Here is a 26,151-nt window from a genome sequence, read left to right on the forward strand (position 1 = left end):
CGATAAAGCGGCCGACATAATCAAGGACCCCTCCCACCCCGGTCATTCTCTCTTCTCCCCACTCCCATCAGGAAGAAGATTTAATATCTTGAGAACACACACCACCAGGCTCAAGGACAGCTTCTATCCCGTTGTTATAAGACTCTTGAACAGACCTCTGATACGATAAAGGTGAACTCTGGATCTCTCAATCTACCTCATCGTGGCCCTTGCACCTTATTGTCTACCTGCACTGCACTTTCTCTGTAACTGTAACACAATATTCTGCATTGTTTTTCCCTTTTGTACTCTCGCTGTATTGATGTATAAAGATCTGTCTGGACGGCATGCAAACAAAAGCTTTTCACTGTATCTGGTACATGTGACAATAATAAACCAATTACCAATAAAAGACTACTGCACATTATGGTGAACACCAGACCTCTGTATTGTCAAAAGAGCCATCAGCATCACCAACGGCCTTTCAGGGGAGTAAATCTGTTATTTTTATCCAATCTGGTCACACATGTGCAGCTGGCAAATAGAAACAGTGCCAGATCCAATCCTGACAGGATCCAGCTGAGTGTTGGATTGGGTACTGGGAAAGGCCCTGAGGCCTAGGTTGGGTTTGGATTGGTGTGATAAGGTCGGGTGTGAGTCAGGTTTTAGTTCCGAGTAGATCACAACTCAGTGAGCCAGTCACTCAGTGGCAGTGAAGCACCACAGGAGAACATGATTGTTCACCTCTGCCGGATCTAAATCCATCTGGAGCAGCACATTGGAAGTGCATGAAGGTCAGAAGGTGGCACATCATCACCCCCTCAACGGTTGGGCAATAAGTGTTGTCCATCCCAAGAATTCCCACTTCCGCATAACTGGCACCACAGTGACACACGCAGTAGCGTCGTTGCCTCACACCTCCAGTGACCCAGGTTCAATCCCATCCTCCGCTGCTGTCTATGTGGAGTTTTCACGTTCTCCCTGTGACCGCGTGAGTTTCCTTCAGGTGCTCTAGGTTCCTCCCGCACCCCAAAAGGGTTGGCAGGATAATGGGTCACTGCAAATCACCCGTAGTGTGGGTGGCTGGTAGGGGAATTAGGGGGAGTTGATGGGCAAGTGAGAGAGAATAATGGGGGACTGGGAATGATGGGATTGCATAGATTTGATGGGCTGAATAGCCTCAGGTGACATGGGAAATATGAGAAAAATGTTACAAAGCCATAATTATTCTCTCAATTAAAATGATTGCTCCGGCATATTTTAAGCTGGATTTATAATGCCAGCTCAGTGAATGAAGCAGGCTCGGGAGGTCAGCTGGCCTTTACCTGTCCATCAATTTCACGTGTATTACACAAGCGAACGGTCAAGGGCTGTAATACACAACTGTAACCGGATCGTGAGGGCAGGTAAATCAGGTGACGAGGTGCTGGGAGCGTTTCCAGACCAACATCATGTTGTAAACCTCAACTTCAATGGAGGTTTGTGCAGATTGACAGGAAAACCTATAACTGCTGGAAGAACTACAGACCAGGTGAGGCGACATTTATTCGGAGATTGTGTTATTATGACTCACAATGCATCAAATCTTGTCATGGGGTCATATAGCGCAGCAACAGGTCCATATCCCCATTGAGTCCACACTGACCATTAACCTGATAGAAGCTTATACCTTATATGGACAGTCAGATACTTTTTCCCAGTGCGACAATGGCTAACACAAGGAGACATAATTTTAAGGTGATTGGAGGAAGGTATAAAGGGGATGTCAGGGGTAAGTTTTTTACACAGAGAGTGGTGGGTGCGTGGAACGCACTGCCGGCAGAGGTTGTGGGGGTGGATACATTAGGGACATTTAAGAGACTCTTAGATAGACACATGAATGATAGAAAAATAGGGGTCTATGTGGGAGGGAAGGGTTAGATAGATCTTAGAGAAGGATAAAATGTCAGCACAACATTGTGGGCCGAAGGGCCTGTACTGTGCTGTCTTATTCTATGTTCTGTGTTAAATTGGTAAATTGGTTTATTATTGTCACATATACCAAGGTACAGTGAAAAACTTGTCTTGCATACCGTTCATACAGATCAATTAATTACACAGTGCACTGAGGTAGTACAAGGGAAAACAATACAGAATACGGAATAAAGTGTTACAGTTACAGAGAAAGTGCAGTGCAGGCAGACAATAAGATGCAAGGCCATAATGAGGTAGATTGTGAGGTCAAGAGTCCATCTTATCTTATTAGGGGACCATTCAATAGTTTTATAACAGCAGGATAGAAGCTGTCTTTGAGCCTGGCGGTACATGCCTTCAGACTTTTGTATCTTCTGCCCAATGGGAGGGGGGAGAAGAGAGATTGTCTGGGATGGGAGGGGTCTTTGATTATGTTGGCTGCTTTACCAAGGCAGCGAGAAGTGTAGACAGAGTCCATAGATGGGAGGCTGGTTTCCGTGATGTGCTGAGCTGTGTCCACAACTCTCTGCAATCACAGGCAGAGCAGTTACCTGATAGAAGTTTATAAAATTATGAGAGACATAGATAGACAGCCAGTATCTTTTCCAGGGTTGAAATGTCTAACACCAGAGGGCATGCATTTAAGGTGAAAGGTGTAAAGTTCAAAGGAGACGTGCGGAGCAAGTTTTTTTACGCAGAAAGTTGTGGTGTCTGGAAACGGGCTGCCAGGGGCGGTGGTGGAGGCAGATACAACAGAGGGGTTCAAGAGGCTCTCAGAGAATACGCAGGGACTGGAGGGACATGGACCATGTGCAGGCAGAAGGGATTAGTGTAATTAGGCATCATTAGATTAATTAGTTCAGCACAATATTGTGGGCCAAAGGGCCTGTTCCTGTGCTGTAGTTCTGTGTTCTAACCATTTATTTACAGTAATCCTATTTTTGTTTTCCCTACGATCCCATCAACTCCGCCCCAGATTCCATTACTCACCCACACACTCGGGGCAATTTGAAGTGGCAATTAGCCTAGTGATCCATGCGTCTCTGGGACGTGGGAGGAACCCAAGTACTCAGAGAAATCCACACAGTCACAAGGAGAATGTGCAAACCCCATCTAAGGTCAGGATTGAACCCAGGTCTCTGGCGCTGTGAGGCAGTGGCTCTGCTAGCTGAGATTCTGTGTGGCTGGTGCTTTCGCAATTTGAGGAAGTAAGAGAGGGAAGACCAACATGATCAGTGATATTCCCGGTGCATCACGGGCACCGCCCTCCCCACCATTGACAGCATCTACATGGAGGGGCGCTGCCTCAAGAAGGCGGCATCTATCATCAAGGATCCCCACCATCTGGGTCATGCCCTCTTCTCACTTCTCACCTCACCGCACCACCAGGTTCAGGAACAGCTATTTTCCTACAACCATCAGGTTCTTGAACCGACCTGCACAACCCTAACCCTCCCTCAGCAACGGAACTCTACAGACCACATCTTGCACTACCATGGACTTGCTTCTGTGGTTTTTTGCACTAATATCTTGTTTTACACAGTATTTTTCTTCACTGTCATGTATAATTTATGTTCTGTGTGTTGTCTGTACCTACGTGCCTGTGATGCTGCTGAAAGTTTTTCATTGTACCTTTACCTCACCGCACTTGTGCACATAACAATAAACTCCACTTGAAATAAGAGCAATCAAGTTGCAATGAAAGGTACAGCATGTATTTGCAAGAGGTTTTGGAAAATGACTTGCACTGCATTACCCTTGATAAGTATTGAGATGTATAATGGAATAGCCATGTGTGCAGTTTTTGCTCGGTTGCATTTACAGAGACTGAAAGTTCATGCATCTCATTAGATGAAATTTTCTTTTGATAAATAAAATAATTCAAATTCTTTTTAATACTAAGATTGAAAATAGAAACACACCCCAAACTGAACCTGAAATAGATCCAAAATATCCATCCCTATTTACAAGGCATCAGCCGTTGGTGCCGATTCTTTCCCTGAGCTCCTTGTCCTCCATCAGTTTTCCCTGTCCGCTCTGATCTTCAGGCTTTTCAGAGTCTTGAGGCCACCCGCTATTAACCAGATTTCCGGTCCCAATCTTTTTATCCTCAGTGGTGTCTCTGTACAAGGGGCCCTGCACTTTTGTCGTGGATCGTACCAATGTAAAATTAGAATGAAACTCGTCTCAATCTTTTTGCATTAAATAGTATTTATGAAAGAATGTGAATGTGGAGGGCAGGGGAGGTGGGGAAGAGAACGTGTCCGTTCTGGGAGTGCAGGGGCTCACATAAGTCACGTCTACACTTTGGGTTTCCTGTGTCGTTCTTTCCTTGAGTCTTGGCGGGAACCTACATACAACCACAGTAGACAAGTCAGTGGACACAATCTGACACAGCGTCAGGATAAGGGCACATGAAAAACAATTAAATGCAGATTCACTGTGTTTTTTTTTAAATCCCCTAACAGCTTCCTCAGGAAGCCATGAAAAAGACAACTGTCCCTCAGTGTTTATGTTTCTCTATACAATTGAGTCGCTCCTTAGATCCCATGATATGGGTTTGTATGATCAAAGTTCATGTCATTAAGGGTTTAGCTTGTTGTATATTAAAAGTGAAGGAGAGTCATCTATTTAATGCCTCAATGCCGAAGCTTCTCCCTTCCAAACAGGCCAATTCCACGTCGCTTTTCAAAGGGAGTAAATACTGGGAAGAGCAAATTAAACCGACAAGAATTCCATTAAAAATTTCCTTGACACCAAAGGCAATTGAGTGAACATATTTCTGTTTCTAATGTGTTTCTCAGCTAGCCTTGGGACCTTCTGCTCCAGCTCCCTTGCCCTTCCCACCAGCATAGAACATAGAACATTACAGCACAGTACAGGCCCTACGGCCCACAATGTTGTGCCGACATTTTATCCTGCTCTAAGATCTATCTAACCCTTCCCTCCCACATAGACCCCTATTTTTCTATCATTCATGTGTCTATCAACACTATCAACAGTGGCCAAGTTTCCACAGGTCAATCTAACTTACACCTCCTCTGAACATTAAGGCCATGGAACTACAGGTAACTCGAACCTTCAATTTCTGCTCTAACTGGATATTCATCGGGCTTCAATTGTTAAAGGGATTTAACACAGAAAAGAGATTAATTAACAGCAAAAACAAGAACTCAGCAAGTCAAGGAGGCATACGAGGAGGCAAAGGGATGGTCAATGTTTCGGGTCGAAGCCCTGCACCAGGACTGAAAGTGGAGAGGGGAGATGGTCAGTATAAAGAGGAGGGGAGTGAGGCAGGAGCATGAGGTGATTGGTGGACTGAGAAGAGGTAAAAAGACGACGGGCAGCCGAGGGAGAGGGGGGGCGGAGTTGGGAGACGGAGGCAGGTGATTGAGAGGCAGACAGAGAGAGAGATGGAGCAAGGTGCGGGGGGGGGGAGTATAAAGAAGTGAGAGGAAGATTAATTAACACGTCAATTAACAGGGAGAGATTAATTAACATATTAACTAACAAAGAAAGGGAGATTATTTGATACATCAATTAACACATAGTGGGACAGTAATTAGAAAACCAAATAATTAATCTCCCTTTTCTGAAAGAAGATTAATCAACATCAATTAACACAACAAGTGTTATGCAGTTCAACCCCGATAAGTGTGAAGTGGTTCATTTTGGTAGGTCAAATATGTTGGCAGAATATAGTCTTAATGGTAGGACTCTTGGCAGTGTGGAGGATCAGAGGGATCTTGGGGTCCGAGTCCATAGGACGCTCAAAGCGGCTGCGCAGGTTGACCCGTGGTTAGAAGACATATGGTGTATTGTCCTTCATCAATCGGGGAATTGAATTTAGGAGCCGGGAGGTATTGTTGCCGCTATTTAGGTCCCTGGTCAGACCCCACTTGGAGTACTATGCTCAGTTCTGGTCGCCTCACTACAGGAAAGATGTGGAAGCCATAGAGAGGGTGCAGGGGAGATTTACAAGGATGCTGCCTAGAATGCGGAGCATGCCTTATGAAAGCAGGTTGAGGGAACTCTGCCTAATCTCCTTGGAGAGATGGAGGATGAGGGGGAACCTGATTGAGGTGTATAAGATGATGAGAGGTATTGATAGGGTAGATAGTTAGAGGCTTTTCCCCAGGGCTGAATTGGTGGCCATAAGAGGACATAGGTTTAAGGTGCTGGGGAGTAGATATAGAGGAGATGTCAGGGGTAAGTTTTTTACTCAGAGAGTGGTGAGTGTGTGGAATGGGCTGCCGGCAACGGTGGTGGAGGTGGATACGATAGGGTCCTTCAAGAGACTGTTAGATAGGTATATGGAGCTGAGTAAAATAGAGGGCTATGGGTAAGCCTAGTAATTTCTAGGGTAGGGACATGTTCGGCACAGCTTTGTGGGCCAAAGGGCCTGAATTATGCTGTAATTATTCTATGTTCTATGTTCTAAGAGAAAATATTTAAAAGAGAAAGGGAGATTAATTAACACAGACAGGACATCTACTAACGCAGGATCAACTACTGTTTTACATATCTGCTGCTGTTTCCTGATCTTTAACATCTCCACATGCCCGCATAGATGGAAAACAAGGGAGAAATTACATTCATTTCTGGTTTTGTCTTAGAATCACAGATTCGCTATTGTAGAGAAGGCCATTCCCCCCTCCTTGTAGGGCAATCCCATCAGTCCTATACCCCAGTTCTCCCTCCACAGTTCCGCAAATTATTTTCTCCCAAGCGCCTATCGTATTCCATTCTGGAAGCCCTGAATGACTGTTTCCACCAACCTCCCAGGCAGCAAGTTGATCAGGAAGATGAAAGAGGGACGATTTTATTTTGGTATCCCGAACAGCACCCGTCATCTCCCTCATACCCTGAGAGCTCCCACGGTAATGGAGTAAACTGTAAAGGTGTCTCAACATATATATGTCAATGGGAGCACACACACACACACACACACACACACACACACACACACATACAGTATACATGCACACACACCCCCAACACAAACACATGTATGTATAGTATATATACATACACAACACACTCACAAACACACACACACATATGTATATATATACATGCATATACACACATACACACAAACACATACTGTATGTACAGTAGATATATACACACAACACACAAACACACACATATGTATATATACATGCATACACACATACACACACACACACACAAATACATGTGTTTATATACAGGCACACATGCACACATGTGCACACCATACACACATATGCACAATCGCACTCATGTGTACACCATGCACACTTACACCAACACAAGCACATACACAAGTGATACACAGATCATATCCACCTATAAACATGTGTTTCCTTCAAATTCCTTGTATCTTTGTCCAAAATATTAAATCCGTGCTTCTACTCACAGAAACATCTGCCCTCTATTCACCCTATCTTCACCATGCACTTTAAATTTTTGTTCTGTCCATACCCACTACATGAAAACTCACACAAGACAGGGTCCCCGAGGCTATGGTGGGGCAAGTCTGGGTAAAAATTAGACAGGCCGTGAACTGCAGCCATGGGCGAAGACCACCCGATGGTCTTCAGCAGGTTGCATGGGAAGGCCAACACTTGGGTGTTGCTTCTACAGCCTTAACCCTGTCAGAGTCTCCGTGTCTCTAAGATGGCCACCTTACTGAATGCACAGTGTGCCTTCTCCCACAACAACACATCAATCCGTGAGAGGCTGGACAAACTTGGGCTATCAGGAGAGGCTGGACAAACTTGGGCTCTTTTCTCTGGAGCGGCAGAGGCTGAGGGGTGATCTGTTGGAAGTGTATAAAATTATGAGGGGCATAGATAGGGTGGACAAGCAATATCTTTTTCCCATTACTGAGCGATCCAATACCAGAGGGCATGCATTTAAGGTGAGAGGGCGTAGGTTCAGAAGAGACGTGAGGGTATGTTTTTTGCTGGGAGGGTGGTGGATGCCTGGAATGCATTGCCTGATAGGGTGGTGGAGGCAAATTCATTGGAGGCTTTTATAGAGGGGCTTGGATGGGCACATGAATGAGAGGAAAATGAGGGATATGGGCATGCTGTAGGTAGGAGGGATTAGCTATGTCGGCACAACATTGTGGGCCGAAGGGCCTGTTCTGTGCTGTACTATGTTCTATGTTCTATCCTTCAAGCACTCCAGCCTCTTTCCCTTACAGTGCTTCACTAACACGTTTAAACAATGCTGTCCCCATTAGAAGTTCACCTGCTTGGTTTTCTGAACTGTAGCTTTGTACAAATACTCGCTGGCGGAATTTGTCAATGTCCAGTGCCAAAGAAATGCAGCATTGGACACCCATAACAACAAAGCCTGATGTAGCAACATGGTTTCATTTTATCATCATAACCCCATTCCTTTCTTCATGGCTGAAAACATCTCATTACTCATGAGCAACACTATTCCAATGGCAGCATTGAGAAGAGTCATAGAGTCATAGAGCGTTACAGTATGAAGCAATACACGGAAACAGGCCCTTCGGCCCGACTGGTCCCTGCTGACCAAGGTGTCCACCTAAGCTCATCCCATTTGCCCGCATTTGGCCCATATCCCTCTAAACCCTTCCTATCCACGTACTTATCCCATATTTTTTAAACATTGTTATTGTACCTGCCACAACCACTTCCTCTGGCAGTTCATTCCATATATCCACCAACTTCTGCATGAAGAAGTTGTCCCTCAGATCCTTTTCCCCTCTCACCTTAAACATATGCCCTCTATTCTTTCCTTTCCCTGAGAAAAAGATTGTGTGCATTCACCCTCTCAATGCCCCTCACGATTTTATACACCTCTATAAGGTCACCGCCTCAGTCTGCTACACTCCAATTAATAAAGTCCCAGCCTGCCCAACCTCTCCCTATAACTCAGGCCCTCGAGTCCTGGCAACATCCTCGTAAATCTTCTTTGCACTCTTTCCAGCAGGATTGAGACTAACCAAACTCTCCTCAAGGTAAGAATTTTTTCCTTCCCTTTCAATCTGGCCTAGTCCCAGACCCAGGTGTGAGAGGACGATGATCTAATTCACATCAGCCAATATAAGGATCTGCAGCTATTTTAAATTTGCAGTAATTAATTACAGGAAGACTCCACAGAATGTTACTGTTATGGATGGAGAATTGCAATGCTAGCTGGTATAAAAATGAGGTGGTGGGTTAATCCTAGTCAGCAGGTTACACTTGCAGAGCTAAAAAGATCTAAACTATTACTTGTGTCAGGTTCCATGTCTTTCAAGAGCTGAACTGCACACAAAGCAAAGCCCACATGTGCTGTTCTGGCAATGAGGTACACCAGGCAGAGTGACATGCAGATAATGTTTCTCGGAGCTCTGTGATACAGTTTTACATTCCTAACTATAAAATAGCACCTCTTTTATCCTTCTGATAGCTCCCACGGGAAAAACTGTACGGCAGGCAAACTCCAAGAGGTGAAGTCAGTATGTAGCAAACGTTAAACACCAGTGAGAAAACACACACTCACAAAGACACACACTCAGGCACAGACATGAGGGCAAACAACAATGCACATACACTCTGTTACATACACGCACACACACACACACATATATACATACACACACTTACATACACACATACAGGGATTGGAGTTGGTTTATTCTTGGCACTTGTACTGAGGTACAGTGAAAAACTTGTCTTGCATACCGTCCATACAGATCAATTCATTACACAGTGCATTGAGGTAGAACAAACTAAAACAATAACAGATTGCAGAAAAAAGTGTCACATTTACAGAGCCAAATTCTCAAACAAACACTTAGACACTTTTTATCTAGTACGTTCAGAATCACCACCATTTCCTTTTGCTTTAGAATAAATTTGTGGAGTTAGTCTCAGAGAATCACATGGTACAGAACACAGCCACTCAGCCTATCCGTTTCATGCCAGCCCTTTGTAGGAGCTATCCCCTCAGTCCTGCTCCCCCTCCGTTCCTCATAGCCCAGGAGGATTTTGAATCCTTAGTCCCTCTAGTGGACGCTGGTTTAGAGAGGTGGGAAAGATAAGTGACATTAAGCAAACGTTGAACATTAACATGTCATTTTATCTTGGCTCTTAGCTGATCAGAAACCATGCATACCAGCTGACTAGCCTTTCAGCAAAGCCAATCCCTACCTTTTGAAGGAATTACTGGATTACAAGAGTGACACTTATCAGTGCCATTAATAAGGATAACAGTTCTGTAACAGAAGATGTGATTCATAACATTTCTCTCATTAAAGTGGGGAGCCATTCCAGAGTGCGCCTTATATCAGGGATTATTTCAGAACATACGTGTTGAATCATGTTGCAAAGGGAACTGTGGGCTGTTTAGGTTAATCACCAAGTCAAAAGTTAAGAGGTTCTTCTGCCCTCTGGGATACACATAGAGGAAGAACTGCAACATTACAGGTCCATTACAAATCTATTCTCATAGGGAAAAAATGGTCTGTTGGTAGAATATTGTTAAATATTAAAGGAAATCGATGCTGTTTTGCACCAAGATTCTGTAACAAAAGGAAAAGAGGAACTTCATTCCAGCAAAAATAGGACAGGGTGAAACTACTTCAAATTTCTTCCCTCATTCCCATGGTCCCCTCAACCCCTCTCTTTCCTCTCCCCTGCCCTTCACCTCCCTCTGGTTCCCCACCTCCTTCCCTCTATTCCATGGTCTACTGTCCTCTCCGACTGGATTCCTTCTTCTTCAGCCCTTTTGCCTCTTCCACCGATCCCCCTCTCAGCTTCTGGCAATCACTCCCTTTCATCCCCCCTCCTCCACCCACGTACCTTCCCCCCTCTCACCTGGACTCACCTATCACCCGCCAGCCTGTGCTCCTCCCCCTCCCCTGACCTTCTTATTCTGGCTTCTGCCCTCTTCCTTTCCAGTCCTGATGAAGGGTCTCGGCCCGAAATGTCAACTGTTTATTCCCCTCCATGGATGCTGCCTGACCTGCTGAGTTCCTCCAGCATTTGGTGTGTGTTGCTCCAGATTCCAGCATCAGCAGACTCTCTTGTATCTCCATTTCAAATTTTTTACTGCTAGAATTTTTTTTGACATGAAGCAATCATCATATTTATTGATTTGTTTATGGGATGTGCATAATGCTGCCGACACCAGCATTTATTATCTAGCCCTGACTGCTCTTGCGGCTGAGAGACTTACTGAGCCATTTCAGAGGGCAGTTAAGAGTCAACCATAATGGTGGGCCAGGAGTCACCTACAGACCAACCAGGAAAGGTGGGGAGATCTCCTTCCCTGACAGACACTAGTGAACCACTTGGGTTTTGAAGACAATTAGAAATTTCATGGTCACCACTGCCGAATCTCGATTCCTCTTCAATTTCAAATTTCAGCTAATTATTGGAATTTTAGATTGCACTGGTGGGATTTGAAACTCTTGCTCCCAAAACAGCAGTTCAGATCTCGGGATATAAATCCAGTAACAATACCATTAAGCCAACCACTACTTGGAGACACAAGAGGCTGCAGATGCTGGAATCTGAAGCCACACACAATCTGCTGGAGGAAAAACACGATGATGCTGGAGGAACTCAGCAGGCCAGGCAGCATCCGTGGAGAAAAGCAGGCGGTCAACGTTTCGGGTCAGGACCCTTCTTCAGGACTGAGGATAGGAAAAGAGGAAGCCCAGTATATAGGAGGGAAAAGCAGAGCAGTGATAGGTGGACAAAAGAGGGGAGGCAGGGTGGGCACAAGGTGGTGATAGGTAGATGCAGATAAGAGACAGTGACAGGAGGGGAGAGCAGATCCACCGGGGAACGGGTCAAAGGAAAGGGAAAAAGAAAACAAAAGGAAAAAAGGTAGAAGAAGAGAAGAAGCATGGTGGGGGTTGGAGTTGTGGGGAACAGGGGGGGGGGGGATTACCTAAAGAGGGAGAATTCAATGTTCATGCCATTAGGCTGCAAGGTTCCAAGTTGAAAAATGAGGTGCGAGTATGAACTCCGCAGGTCGAGCAGCATCTGTGGGGGGGGGGGAAGGAATTGTCAACGTTTCGGGTCGAAACCCTGCATCAGGACTGAGAGTGGAGAGGGGAGATGGTATAACGAGGAGAAGGGGAGTGGTGAGACAGGAGTCTGAGTTGATGGGTGGACTGAGGAGGGGTGTGAGACGACGGGCAGCAGCAATCTGCTGGAGGAACTCAGCGGATCGAGCAGCATCTGTGAGGGGAGAGGAACTGTCGACGTTTCAGGTCGAAATCCTGCATCAGGCCTGGCTTCTGGACTACTCTCCTCTTTGTTGCTACTTTAGGATTACTCTCCCTCTTGCTGCCCAGATCATTAAACCAGGAAAATCATGTTTAATGAATAACTTTAGATGTAGAGTTACTGGCAGCATTTATTCTTCACCCCGAATTGCCCCTGAGAAGGACAAGGTGGGGGGATGAGCTGCCTTCTCTTGAACTGCTGCAGTCCTTCTGGTGAAGGTGCTCCCACAGTGCTGTTGGACAGGGACTTCCAGGACTTAGACTCGGCAATAATGAAGGATCAACATAATATTTCTGAGTCAGGATGATACATGATTTGAAGGGGAACCAACAAATGGTGTTCCCATGTTCCTACTGTCCTTCTCCGGTAGAGGCGTAGGTTTGGAAGGTGCTGTCAGAGGAGCGTGGACAAGTTCCTGCAGTCAATTTTGTAGATGGCTCGCACTGCAGCCACTGTGTGCTGCTGGTGGAGGGGGTGAATGCTCAGGGCAGTGGATGGGGAGCCAGTCAAATGGGTCCTGGATGGCGTCAAGCTTCTTGAGAGTTGCTGGAGCTGCACCCTCCAGGAAAATGAGTATAATTAATGCTGATTCTGTCGAAGTAGCCACGGGAAGAATAAATCAGCGATGAGAGGGATGGAGATTTATCGTGAAAGAGAAGATGAAAATGGCCAAGCTCAACACCAAGGTGGCCAGGCGTTTTAATTCCACTTCCCATGCCCACACCGACATGTCTGTCAGTCTCCTCCACTGCCTGGTCGAGGTTAAAGGCAAACTAGAGGAACAGCCACCTCATATCCCGCCGAGGCAGTCTCCAACCTGACGGCATGAACATCGAATTCTCAAACTTCTGGTAACTGCGGCCCTCTATCCCCTTTCTCTTTTTTTCTTTACTCTCTCTCATCCTGATCCAACCAGCCCCCATCACCTTACCTCTCTCCCCCTCTCCCCATCACCCACATACTCCTCCCATTGGTTCCCCACCCCACCTCCCTCCCTTTATTCTATGCTCCTCTCCTATCAGATTTAATCTTCTTCACTTCCACCTATCACCTCCCAGCTTCTGACATCATTCCCACTCTCCCCCCCTCCCTCACCCTATCAGCTCCCCCCTTACCTGGATCCACCTATCACCTGCCAGCTCTTGTTCCATCCCTCTCCCCCCTCACCTTATTATACTGGCTTCTCCTCCCTTTCTTTCCAGTCCAGATGAAGGGTCTCCACCCAAGATGTCAAGTGCCCATTTCCCTCCAGAGTCCCAATGGAGGGTCCTCAACCCAAAACGTCGACTCTCCATTTCCCCTCCATAGTTGCTGCCTGACCTGCTGAGGTTCCTCCTGTGCCTTTGAGTGTGTTCAACACCAAGGTGGTTGATTTGCACCCCAACGTTTGTTCTTGTGATTCCAATCAATCACAAGCCAAGAAGTTCCCATAGAGTGAGCTAGTACCAGGGTGGAGAGGCTGAATGGTATCCCCTTGTTCCTTTATGAAAGAAGTATGTCTTGTAGCTCTGCCAAGACAGCCACTGTAACTTCCAAGTGGAACTTTATGAGCCAATAAACATGAAAGAATTGTTGCCTCTCTTACAGGGAGCAGGTTCTAAAAACGTCATGCACTATAAAATGAAGACACCAGCAGTGTGGTCTCCAAACTTCCCGTTTGCAGACTTTATTACCCCAAGTGTGAGATTCTTTAATAAAAGTAGCAAAACAGGTTTAAAATTAGATCATTTTCCCTGAAAAATTATACACAGGAAAAATAAAGTCCTGAGTAATTCATATCACCATGGCAATAGAATCTTAACAGATAGACCATGTGCTTCTGACACATACAGTGGAATTTTTCACGAGCCAGCGGGTTGGGATTCAAGTCTCACTCCAGGCATTCGAACACAAAAATTCAGGCTGGCACTCCAGTGTAATTCCAATGGAGTGCCACATTGTCCGCTTCCCAATGAGATATTAAAGCGGGGCACTCTGGGGGACATACAAAAGATCCCATGCTACCTATTCTCCCTGTGTCCCAGCTGAGTTTTATTCCTCCAAGCATTACTAACTCTGCCCCTACACCACCCCATCATCCTCCCTTAGGTCAATGACTACCTCACGAAACTACCTCACTGCCAGGAAGGCAGTTTGGGCCATCCTGAGGTTGCCCAGGTGCTTTATCAATGCAGCACTTTCTTTTCTTTTCTGCCATCTCTCAGTAGGCCTCAGTTTTGCCTCTGAGTGGAAATTAGCAAGTAGGTGGACTCTTGTGGAACAGCATATCTGATGATAATTCCTGAGTTCTGATGAAAGGTCATTGGCCTGAAACGTTAACTCCCGTTTCTCTCCACAGATGCTGCCTGACCTGTTGAGTGTTTCCAGCATCCTCTGTCTATTTTCATTCCTTCTCTCCCAAGTTTCCCCCCCAACCCTCCAACTCTCCCCCACCATTTCAATCCTCCCAACTCTCCCCCACCTTCCAACCCTCCCAACTCACCCCACCCTTTCAACCCTCCCAACTCTCCCCCACCCTTTCTACTCTCCCCCACCCTCCCAATTCTACTGTCCGAAAGCTGAAAACACAATCCTAAATTATAGTTGTGTTGTGAGGGGATACCTCTCACATTGCCAGGAAGAGAAGCTCTCATTACTTCCAGTCACATATACAGTACACTCAGTTTTTCATTGCTGGTTCCCCATTCAGAACTTGACATGTACGAGGAGAAATGGAAGAATTTTACGAAGTTCATAAAACCTTCCATTAATCTTCGCAAAGCTGAGAGATCGAGGAGTTCAGACACTGCTGGGTTATCTTTCTTCCCGACACACGGCATGTGGAACTCTTCAGGAGAAGGGTTGCTTTTGAACTACATTGGAGGTGATCTGTCAATGGAAACAGTGTGCAGCTTTTGCCCTCCCAGTTGTAAAGCACCTGGTCGCTGCTTTGCAATTTAAGTAGGAAATCAAAGCGCCAGTGTACTTCCCATCATGGCATATTTGGTGGACAGGTGCAGTCTCCAGCTGCACATTAGCTGCCCATTTGCTTTGATATAATCAGCGGCTTATGTCTACAGGGCCCAAGTTCATCAGGAAGCAGAGCTTTCCCTGCTGGTACACTGTGGGGGTGGATACCTCATCGAGGAAGTGCGTGAGGTGTGGAGGTGCAAGGTTTTACTTGTGGCATTGGTATTGGCTTATTATTGTCACGTACCGAGGTAGAGTGAAAAACTTATCTTGCATACTGATCGTACAGGTCAATTCATTACACAGTGCAGTTACATTGAGGTAGTACAGAGTGCATTGATGTAGTACAGGTAAAAACAATAACAGTACAGAGTAAAGTGTCACAGCTACAGAGGAAGTGCAGTGCAATAAGGTGCAATGCAACAACAAGGTAGATCGTGAGAGCAGGGTTGAATTAGTCTACCTAGGCTATGTTGGTGTCATGGAGTGGTAGGAGGAGGTAGGGCCGTGCTGATTATCGAGTGCCCATTTACACTAATCCCGCATTGATCCCTTTTTTATTTCTTCTGCAGTCCCACCAACTCCCACCAGATTCCACCACTCACCTGCACAGTAAGGATAGTGTAACAGCGGCCAACTAACCCACCAGGCCACACGTCTTTGGGAGGTAGGAGGAGACCGGAGCACCTGGAGGAAACCCACAGGGAGAGCGTGCAAAACTCCACACAGCCAGCACCAGAGATCAGGATCGAGCCGGTGTTTCCGGAGCTGTTGATGGGGAGTCTACGACCACCAACTAAGGTTCTGGAGAGGTGGAGTTGGTGGTAAATCGAATCAAGCCCCTTCCTTGGAGACCGTAATCCTACCCAGGTTTATGGTTCCAGTGTGATTAGCTAATTGTTCAGGAGCAAAGGCAGTAGGAACTGAAGACTTCTTTCAGCTTACCGGTAATGGATTGAAGTTCTGATCCACCAGGTGATTATATCCATGGTCGAAGAACGAATTGCGAAACACCACATCCATCCCCTTTTTGGCCGACATTCCCAATGTATTTAACCAGCTGTGTGGGCAGAAGACATTTATAAAATCATGAAGAAAGTAAATAGGATGGATAGATACATAGAACATAGAACACCACAGCACAGTACAGGCCCCTCGGCCCACGGTGTAGTGCCGACATTTTATCCTGCTCTAATGTCTATCTAACCCTTCCCTCCCACGTAGCCCTCCATTTCTCTATCATTCATGTGGCTATCTAAGAGTTTCTTAAATGTTCTTAATGTATCTGCCCCCACAACTTCTGCCAGCAGTGCGTTCCACGCACCCACCACTCTCTGTGTAAAAAACTTGCCTCTGACATCCCCCTTATACCTTCCTCCAATCACCTTAAAATTAATAACCATTTTTGCTCTGGGAAAAAGTCTCTGAATGTTCACTCGATCTATGCTTCTTAACATCTTGTACACCTCTACAGGTCATCTCTCATCCTCCTTTGCTCCAAAGAGAAAAGCCCTAGCTCACTCAACCTTTCCTCATAAGACATGCTCTCCAATCCAGGCAGCATCCTGGTAAATCACCTCTGCACCCTCCCTAAAGCTTCCACATCCTTCCTATAATGAGGTGACCAGAACTGAACACAATACTGTTCAATCATACCATCATACTGGATAATTAGAGAGTTTTTCCCAGGGTGTGGGAGCCTGGAACTAGAGGGGACAGATTTAAGGTGAGGGGGGAGAACTTTAAAGGAGATATGAGATGTAAGTTTTTCACACAGAGGGTGGTGGGTACATGGAACAAGCTGCCAGAGGAAGTGGGAGAGGAGGATACAATGACATTTGGACAGGTTCATGGATAGGAAATGTTTAGAGGGATATGAACCAAATGCAGGCAAATGGGACTAGCTTGGGAAGGAACCTTGGTCAGCATGGACAAGTTGGGCTGAAGGGCCTGTTTCTGTGCTGTATAACTCTATTATTGAGGAGAGAAAGTGCACAAAGTACTGCACACAGTATTCCAAATGTGGCCTAACCAAAAATTCTATGATTCTCTAACATACAATGGGCTGAATGGTCTCCCCCAGTGTTGAAATCTACTTACTATCAGCTAATCAGGATTTTAAAAAGGACCAGAAAATTATAACAATACTTTGAGAAACAAAGGACTGCAGATGATGGAATCTAGATGAAAAACATGATGATGCTGGAGGAACTCAGCAGGCCAGGCAGCATCCGTGGAGAAAAGCAGGCGGTCAACGTTTCGGGTCAGAACCCTTCTTCAGGACCTTCTCCATGGAAGCTGCCTGGCCTGCTAAGTTCCTCCAGCATCATCGTGTTTTTCATTACAATACTTTGATGGTTAAGGTGTTTTTTCGCTTTTAACCCTGCCCCTGACACCTATCCCAGATTCAGGCCTGGCGATCATTGACATTATACTTGTGCTTTGTTACAAAGTAAGTCCAGAGATGACAGTCCTTATGATCTTCATGCTGTCTCATGGCTAAGCTCAGAAAAAGCCTGTCGATGTTTCTGGCTAGACTTGCCTCATTGCAGCTCTACTGTACGAACTCCAATCTAGCCCGACCCACACAGGTGAGCACCGCTAATTCCATAGTCGGCTCAGCAGGCAACTTTGGTGTCAGTCAATTGTGTGGTTAAAATCCAAAATACTTTCCAATCTGCGTGGCACAGACAACAAAGGGGCTGTGTTTCTAGGTGTGCCTTAATGGTGAAGACATTCTAATTCCATGATACTGCTTCAAATCCATCCCCTTTAGAGGGCAGTGATTACAACTCCAGATTTGTTCTAACACAGCCAACAGAGGCCGTGATCTTACATTCCATTAAAGGCAGCAAAACATAGAGTTAGGCGTCCAATTGGAACCTCTGTAATTCTTACTGAGCAACCAGGGTTAAAGTCAGGGAGGGCGATGGGAGCCACGATACTTCACGAGTTGTATTATGATATACACCCCTATCACAGTTCTCTGGCCTGAGTATTCTGCATTAAACTCTCAGTCACACCAATGCCACAACTAAAGCCAGTGACTCGTGGGCAAATGTGAATTAGACTTCACAGACTGACAAAGGTTGGACAAAAGGTCGCAGACCCTAAACTGTGGCTGTTTCAGCTTCTGCCTGACCTGCTGGGCTTTTCCGGCACTTCCGATTTCCAGCATCTGCAGTTCTTTGTTTGATTTTAATAAACCTTAATCCTCACCCTAATCCTACCTCAGCAATGGAGCACCACAGACTGCCTCTTGCATTGCTGTGTACTTGCCTCTCATTGTGTCTTTTTTTTTGCACTGATGTCTGTTTTTGCACAGTTCTTCTCTCTCTCTTCACTGTTTTATATAACGTACGTATAACTTATGTAGAAATTATTTTCTGTGTGTTGTCTGTACCTATGTGCCTGTGATGCTGATTTTCATTGCACCTGCACCTCACCGTACTTGTGCACATGGCAATAAACTCAACTCGACGTGACTGTGACCTTTCACAGAACCATGTTGACTTTGCCTGAGATTCTTGTATCATAACCCAACATCAGCACATCATGGAGACACAAGAGACAGCAGATGCTGGAACCTGCAGCAACACACAATCTGCTGGAGCAACTCAGAGGGTCGAGCAGCATCCGTGGTGGGAAAGGAGTTGTCAATGTTTCGGGTCAAAACCCTGCACGCTCCCTCCTAGTCCTGACACAGGGTTTGAACTAGAAACATCAACAATTCCTTTTCCCCCACAGATGCTACTCAACCCGCTGAGTTCCTCCAGCAGATTGTTTGCTGATCGACATATATGATTCAGTTTCAGCAGTATGTGTGATAATCCAGTTAACACGTCATATATGATGATCCAGTGGATCTCAGTATCAGACTCAAGGACAGCTTCTATCCCGCTGTTATCAGACTCTTGAACGGACCTCTTTTACAATAAAGGTCAACTCTTGATCTCCCAATGCACCTCGTTGCGGCCCTTATTGTCTGCCCTTTCTCTGTAACTGTAACACCATCTTCTGCATTTTGTTTTTCCTTTTTACTACCTTGATGTACTTCAGTGTGGAATGATTTGTCTGGATGGCACGCAAAAACCTTTTCACTGTATCTTGGTACATGTGACAATTGCCAAATTCAATGCAAAACAGCAGATAAAATATCGAACTTTCCACCTCATGGAGAAGCTGTAGAAAGCAGCACGGATGGACTTAATTGATAAACAAGGAAGAAGAAAGGAGCAGAAAAAGACATCGTTGGAAGAATTCAGGTGGAAGGAGGCTTGAATGGAACATAGACCCAGGCCAGGTCATTGGTTCTGGTCACTGTTTCAGTTGTAGATATTCCACATAACTGTTTGTACACCTGGAGACCACGTGCCAGTTCTCATTGGCAGGTCAGAGGCGGAGAGAGTCAGCAGCTTCAAATCCCTAGGTGTTAACATCTTGGATGACCTCTCCTGGGCCCAGCACATAGATGCCATCACAAAGAAGATGCATGAGAGCCTCTACTTTCTTAGGAGCTTCAGGAGATTTGGCATGTCACCAAATACTCTAACAAACTTCTAAAGACGCACTGTAGAAAGTATCCTGACTGGTTGCATCATGGCCTGGTACTGCAATTCCAACACACAGGAACGCAAGAGGCTGTAGAGAGCAGTGGACACAGCCCGGTCCATCACGGGCACAGCCCTCCCCACCACTGACAGCAACTACAGGAGGCGCTGCCTCAAGAAGGTGGCATCTGTCATCAAGGATCCCCACCATCCGGGCCATGCCCTCCCCTCACTGCTACCACTAGGCAGGAGGTACAGAAGCCTGAAGTCCCACACCACCAGGTTCAGGAACAGCTACTTTCCTACAACCATGAGGTTCTCGAATCGACCTGCACAACCCTAACCCTACCTCAGCAATGGAACACTACGGATCACCTCTTGCGCTACCATGGACTTGCCTCTGATTGTCTTTTTATTTTTACTAATGTCTAGTTTTTGCACACTCATCTTTTCTCTCTCTTCACTGTCATGTATAATTTATGTTCTGTGTGTTGTCTGTACCTATGTGCCTGTGATGCTGCTGCAAGCAAAGTTTTCATTGTACCTGTACCTCACCGTACTTGTGTGTGTGACAATAAACTTGACTTTGAGGTCGCTTGATTTTTCCTTTAGGTAAGAAAGAATTGCTTATACAATCAGATTAATAGATTTCTTACCTAACTACTAGTTTATTACACAAATATATCTTTGACATACTGTTTATATGATATTTGTTCAATTATTGGCCAGAGCATTTAAATCCAGTGACTGGATACTCACAGAAACCCTGCTGCGTAGGTATCAGAGAGGTTGGTAGTCCCTCCAGCCCAGGCTGGACCAACTCCTGCGAGCCAAACTTTTTTCCCTGGTGCATGAGAATTCACAATCTGTTGGAAGGAAATAATGATAATGTTTGATAATCCAGTTAACACATCATAAATGATGATCCATGCGATCTCAGCACCATGCTCAAGGACAGCTTCTATGCCGCTGTTATATGCCCCAGGGAGTGTTTAATAGAAGGACCTGGGAGTACAAGTACATGGTCCTCTGAAAATGGTGTCGCAGGTAGACAGGGTGGTGAAGAAGGCTCTTGGCACGCTGGCCTTCATCATTTAGGGTACTGAGTACGGAAGTTGGGATGTTATATTGCAGTTGTACAAGACATTGGTGAGGTTGCATTTGGAATATTGTGTTCAGTTTTGGTCACCCTGTTAGACGAAAGATGCCATTAAGCTAGAAAGACAGCAGAGGAGATTTACGAGGATGTTGCTGGGACACGAGGGACTGAGTTATGGAGAGAGGTTGAGCAGGAAGGGACTTTTTCATTGGAGGGCAGAAAACTGAGGGATGATCTCACAGAGGTGTATAAAATCATGAGGGGCATAGATAGGGTGAATGCGTACAATGTTTTTCCTGGGTTGGGGAATCAAGAACTAGAGGGCATAGGTTTAAGGTGAGATTCAGTAGGAAACTGAGGGGCAACTTTTTCACCCAGAGGGTGGTCGGTATATGGAATGAGCTGCCAGAGGAAGTGGTTGAGGCAGGTACATTAACAACATTTAAAAGATACTTGGACTGATATAAGGATAGGAAAGGTTTAGAGGGGTATGGGCCAAATGCAGGCAAGTGGGACTAGTCTAGATGGGAATCTTGGTGGATATGGACCATTTGGGCCGACGGGCCTGTCTCCGTGCTGTATGCTTCTATGACCCTATAAAAGTCAAATCATGGAATACTTTGCTGTTCTAGTGGATATGAATAGACTGAGTCTTCCAGGTTCTCTCCCTCCTTCAATTTGAATGTTTACACTCAAATTCTCCTACCTCTGAGAAATCCACTGGAATTGTTCCTTCAATAGGTTGAGGTAACTGCACCACCATTAATCCATCAGGTCGGACATATGACGGTGTTCGGCAGGTACTGGCACTGACTGTACACCCAACCACCTGACAGCTCATCAGTGAGGACAGCAGAGTTGTGCAGCTGCTGGAGCCGTGGGCTCAATCCTGACCGCGGGCGCTGTCCGTGTGGAGTTTGCACGCTCTCCCTGTGACAGCGTGGGATTCCTCCGGATGCTTTTGGTTTCTTTCCACATCCCAAGGATGTGTGGGTTGGTAGGTTAGCTGGCCGTTGTAAGTTTCCCTGTGTGAAGATGAGCGGTAGAATCCAGGGGGTACTGGATGGGAATGTGGGGAGATGGGTTCAGGTAGGATGAGTGTAAAGATATTGCTTGATGATCGGTATGAATTCAGTGGGCTGAAGGGCCTGTTTCCATGCTGTATCTCTCAAAGTTCACACCTTTTATGAGTGGTTCTCAAAGGTTGTCTATCAGAGAGAGAGAGTGAGCAGAGTTGGTCGAACTTCTTCAGAGTCAAGAAGATTGAAGAGTGACCTCCTCGCTACCTCGGTAAAGCATACAACATAATCAAAGACCCCACCCACCATGGATATTCTCTCTTCTCCCCCCTTCCCATTGGGCAGAAGATACAAAAGCCTGAAAGCGCGTACCACCAGGCTCAAGGACAGCTTCTATCCCACTGTTATAAGACTATTGAACAGTCCCCTAGTACAATAAAGTGGACTCCTTAGCCTCACAATCAACCTCATTATGACCTTGCACCTTATTGTCTGCCTGCACTGCACTTTCTCTATAACTGTAACACTTCATTCTCTGTTTTCCCTTGTACTACCTTAATGCACTGATGTAATGAAGTGATCTGTAGGGATGGCAGGCAAAACAAGTTTTTCACAGCACTTCAGTACATGTCACAATAATAATAACAAACCAATTCAATTCACTCCAGGGAAAATGGACACAACCTATTCAATCTTTCCTTATAACTTAATCCCTCCGATCCAGCAGAATCCTTGTGAATCTTTTCTGCACCCTCTTGCGCTTAATCACAAGCTTTGTATAGTGGGGCGACCAGAACTGCACACAACACCCCATTGCAGCCTAAACAACATTACGTACGTGATGTCCCAACTCTTATACTCAAGGGCACTCTTTGAATTCATCACCTGTGCCCTCTGTTTATCTCATCAAAGCTCAGAGTCACAGACTTGGGAAGTATTATATATTACGTATAACATCCTTGATGTTTCTACTTTTTCTTGTATCGACGAACTAATGTGTACACGTATTCTTGTTGGTATTGGTATTGGTTTATTATTGTCACTTGTACCGAGGTACAGTGAAAAACTTGTCTTGCATGCCGATTGTACAGGTCAATTCATTACACAGTGCAGTTACATTGGGTTAGTACAGAGTGCATTGATGTAGTACAGGTAAAAACAGGAACAGTACAGAGTAAAGTATCACAGCTACAGAGAAAGTGCAGTGCAATAAGGTGCAAGGTCACAACAAGGTAAATCGTGAGGTCATAGTCCATCCCATCTCATGTACTGGATGCTTTGGCTCTGTCGCTGAAGGAACAGTGCTCACTGCTTCTCCCACTTAGAAGGCCTCACAGACCTCTAGAGAGCACTTGTATGACCACGGATTTGTTCCAGCACTGCACACTCAAAGAGTGGCTGGGACATGTGTGAGCAGGCAAAACAACAGCAGGTCTCTTCAACCAATCAGACCGAACACTTCAGCAGTAATCCTAAATTGGAATATTTAATTGAATATAAAATCATATTCCTCCGTGCAAGCTGCACTAAAGCACAAACCCAGTGACAAACCAGGCAGGGATACTCTGTGATTCCTGTTTCCAGGATACCATTGGGCCCTGCACTTGGATCATTCGCAATTGTTGATCTCCCAGGGAAGCCAAATAAACACAGATAAACATTCTATAAAAGCACTGCTGAGTTGTGCAAGTTTAAGGTAACTGAGTGAAAAGCTGCGGTACATCAACCTAACACTTCCTCGCCCTGACGTGTTGCATTCCTCACAGTGACACTGTGTTTTGTGCAGCAGGATTAGAATCAACACAGACTGCTCCAATGTCCCAATCTGGCCTTCCTGCTCCAACCTTTAATTCCTCCTTTATTCTTGGCGGATTCAAAGAGATTTTATCCAACCTCTGATTTTGTTTAAAATTTACCAGTTTTGTACCCATGTCTCCAGCCCTGCAATTATGAAGTTAAAACAAAGTAGATTAACTCCATATTAACCACATTTATTAGCACTTCGGAAACCTGGATCATTACATCTCTTAATTTTTTTTTGTAAATAGGAGCTTGTTCTGGTAACTTATGTTTGGATTAAACGTCGGTCAATGGAGGGGACGCTGGTTTGCCTGATGGATTGGGCTGTGTTCACAACCCTCTACAGTTTCTTGTGGTCCTGGGCAGAGCAGTCGCCGTACCAAGCCGTGATGCATCTGGATAGGACGATTTCTATGGTGCATTTGTAAGAATTGGAGAGAGTCATCGGGGACATGCGGAATTACCTCAGCATTCGGAGGAAGTAGAGGAGTTGGTGGGCTTTCTTGACCATAGCATCCACGTAGCTGGATGAGGATGGATTGTTGACGATATTTACACCCTGGAACTTGAAACTCCCAACCATCTCAACCTCAGCACCATTGATACAGTTAGAGGTTTGTACTTCATCCTGTTCCCTGAAGTCAATGACCAGACGTCTTCCCGGATGGTGGTCAGGTGTGGGATGGACATCTGACTGATTTCCCCCTTCCTTTATCAGACCCACCAGCAGGTCAAATCCCTGTCCCAGGCCACCAGATTCTGATCAGAACACCTAAATCCATACTTACTTGCTATGCGCCATCCCTTGAAAGTGTGGGACTTCTTCCCCAGCTGAGGCTGAAGTTCAAGTCACCACCTCCTGACTCCATTACCCTCTGTCTTGAAGGAATCTTTGCCAGGACTCAAGGGACTGAGTTACAGGGAGAGGTTGGACAGGCTAGGACTTTATTCCTTGAAGCATAGGAGACTGAGACGTGATTTTATAGAGGTGTATAAAATCGTGAGGGGCATAGATAGGGTGAATGCACTCAGTCTTTTTCCCCAGGGTTGGGGAATCAAGAACTAGGGGATAGGTTTAAGGTGAGAGGGGAAAGATTTAAGAGGAACTTGAGGGGCAGCTCTTTTGTTTTACACAATGGGTGGTATCTATGTGGAAAAGAGCTGCCAGAAGAAGTGGTTGAGGCAGGTAAACAACAACTTTTAAAGGATAGTTGTACAGGTACATGGATTGGAAAGGTTCAGAAGGCTGTGGGCCAAACGCTGGCAAATGGGATGGGGCATATTGGTTGGCACGGACCAGTTGGGCCAAAGGGCCTGTTTCCGTGCTGTGTAACTCTGTGAGTCCTTTAAACCTTGAACTTGGGTCCAGCATTTAGACTTCCCAACATGGCCAAAGTTCTCACCTTCCACCCACCTCAGGAGCAGTTGCAGCCCTGGCTGTTTGTCCAAGAACCCAATGGAGGAACCCAAGGAACCCACCAGCCCAGAGGCAGATCTGTCCAAGCATCTGGCGGCTTGGTGATTGGCAGCAGCGGGACCAATTGTTTTGCTTCACTGTGGGTCAAGTGCTGGAGTCACCAGGCAGCTCCTAATCATTACTGTCTTAGGCTGCCTCAATGAAACCTGTTTTGAATGTTTCTCATCAACTTACATTCTTAGACACAGCAGGACACTCTTATTTCAAGAAATATCCCATTGAAGAACAAGAGACTGCATTTTTAAACAAAAGTTATTGAAGCCTGTCCAGCAAATTTTAAGGCACAGCAAACTTGTTTTTAAAAACTCCTCAAATACCATAAAATACTGGCACGCATCAAAAACTTGGCTAAGGATAGCACGCTTTGATCTGAACTGTGCTGATACCATCAAATGTAAGTCCCTTTACCCAATGTCACCCTCCTCTAACATGTACATCAAAACACACAGTGAAATGCATCTTTTACGTAGAGTATTCTGGGGGCAGCCCGCAAGTGTCGCCACGCTTCCGGCACCAACATAGCATGCCCACAACTTCCTAACCCGTACGTCTTTTGAATGTGGGAGGAAACCGGAGGACCTGGAGGATTTCTAACTTTTCCTTGTTCTTGTGTAAGGTGTTTTACTCTCTCTATAGACGCTGCCTGACCTGCTGAGTACTCGCAGCACTTTTTGTTTCATTTCAGATTTCCAGCAACTAATTTCCAGCTGCTGCCTCACTGAGCCAGAGACCCGGGTTCAATCCTGACCTCAGGTGCTGTCTGTGTGGAGCTTGCACGTTCTCCTTGTGACCGAGGCAGTGGCACGGTAGCATAGCGGTTAGCGCAACGCTATTACAGCGCCAGCGATCGGGGTTCGATTCCCGTCGCTGTCTGTAAGGAGTTTGTGCGTTCTCCTGTGTCTGCGTGGGTTTCCTCCGGGTGCTCCGGTTTCCTCCCACATTCTAAAAGACGTACGGGTAGGTTAATTTGGGGGTTTAAAATGGGCGGCGGGGACTTGTTGGGCCAGAAGGGCCTGTTACCACGCTGTAAATAAAATTAAATTAAAAATCCCAAAAATGTGCGAGTTGGTAGATT

At 45.7% G+C, this 26,151-nt stretch overlaps 1 protein-coding gene across 2 annotated transcripts in view; it reads right to left on the reverse strand.

The window, feature by feature from the left end:
- Positions 1–26,151, reverse strand: part of hpse2 (heparanase 2) — a 268,332-nt gene that overhangs the window by 52,585 nt on the left and 189,596 nt on the right. For both annotated transcript variants that reach the window (XM_052027869.1, XM_052027870.1), the window contains exons 8-9: positions 20,441–20,547; positions 16,077–16,191 (exon numbers count right to left, since the gene is read on the reverse strand). In XM_052027869.1, coding sequence (XP_051883829.1) covers positions 16,077–16,191; positions 20,441–20,547 — 222 coding nt within the window. The remainder of the gene's footprint in view (positions 1–16,076; positions 16,192–20,440; positions 20,548–26,151) is intronic.

This window comes from Pristis pectinata, chromosome 12 (genome assembly GCF_009764475.1).
Source record: "Pristis pectinata isolate sPriPec2 chromosome 12, sPriPec2.1.pri, whole genome shotgun sequence".
In the NCBI taxonomy this organism is placed as follows: domain Eukaryota; kingdom Metazoa; phylum Chordata; class Chondrichthyes; order Rhinopristiformes; family Pristidae; genus Pristis; species Pristis pectinata.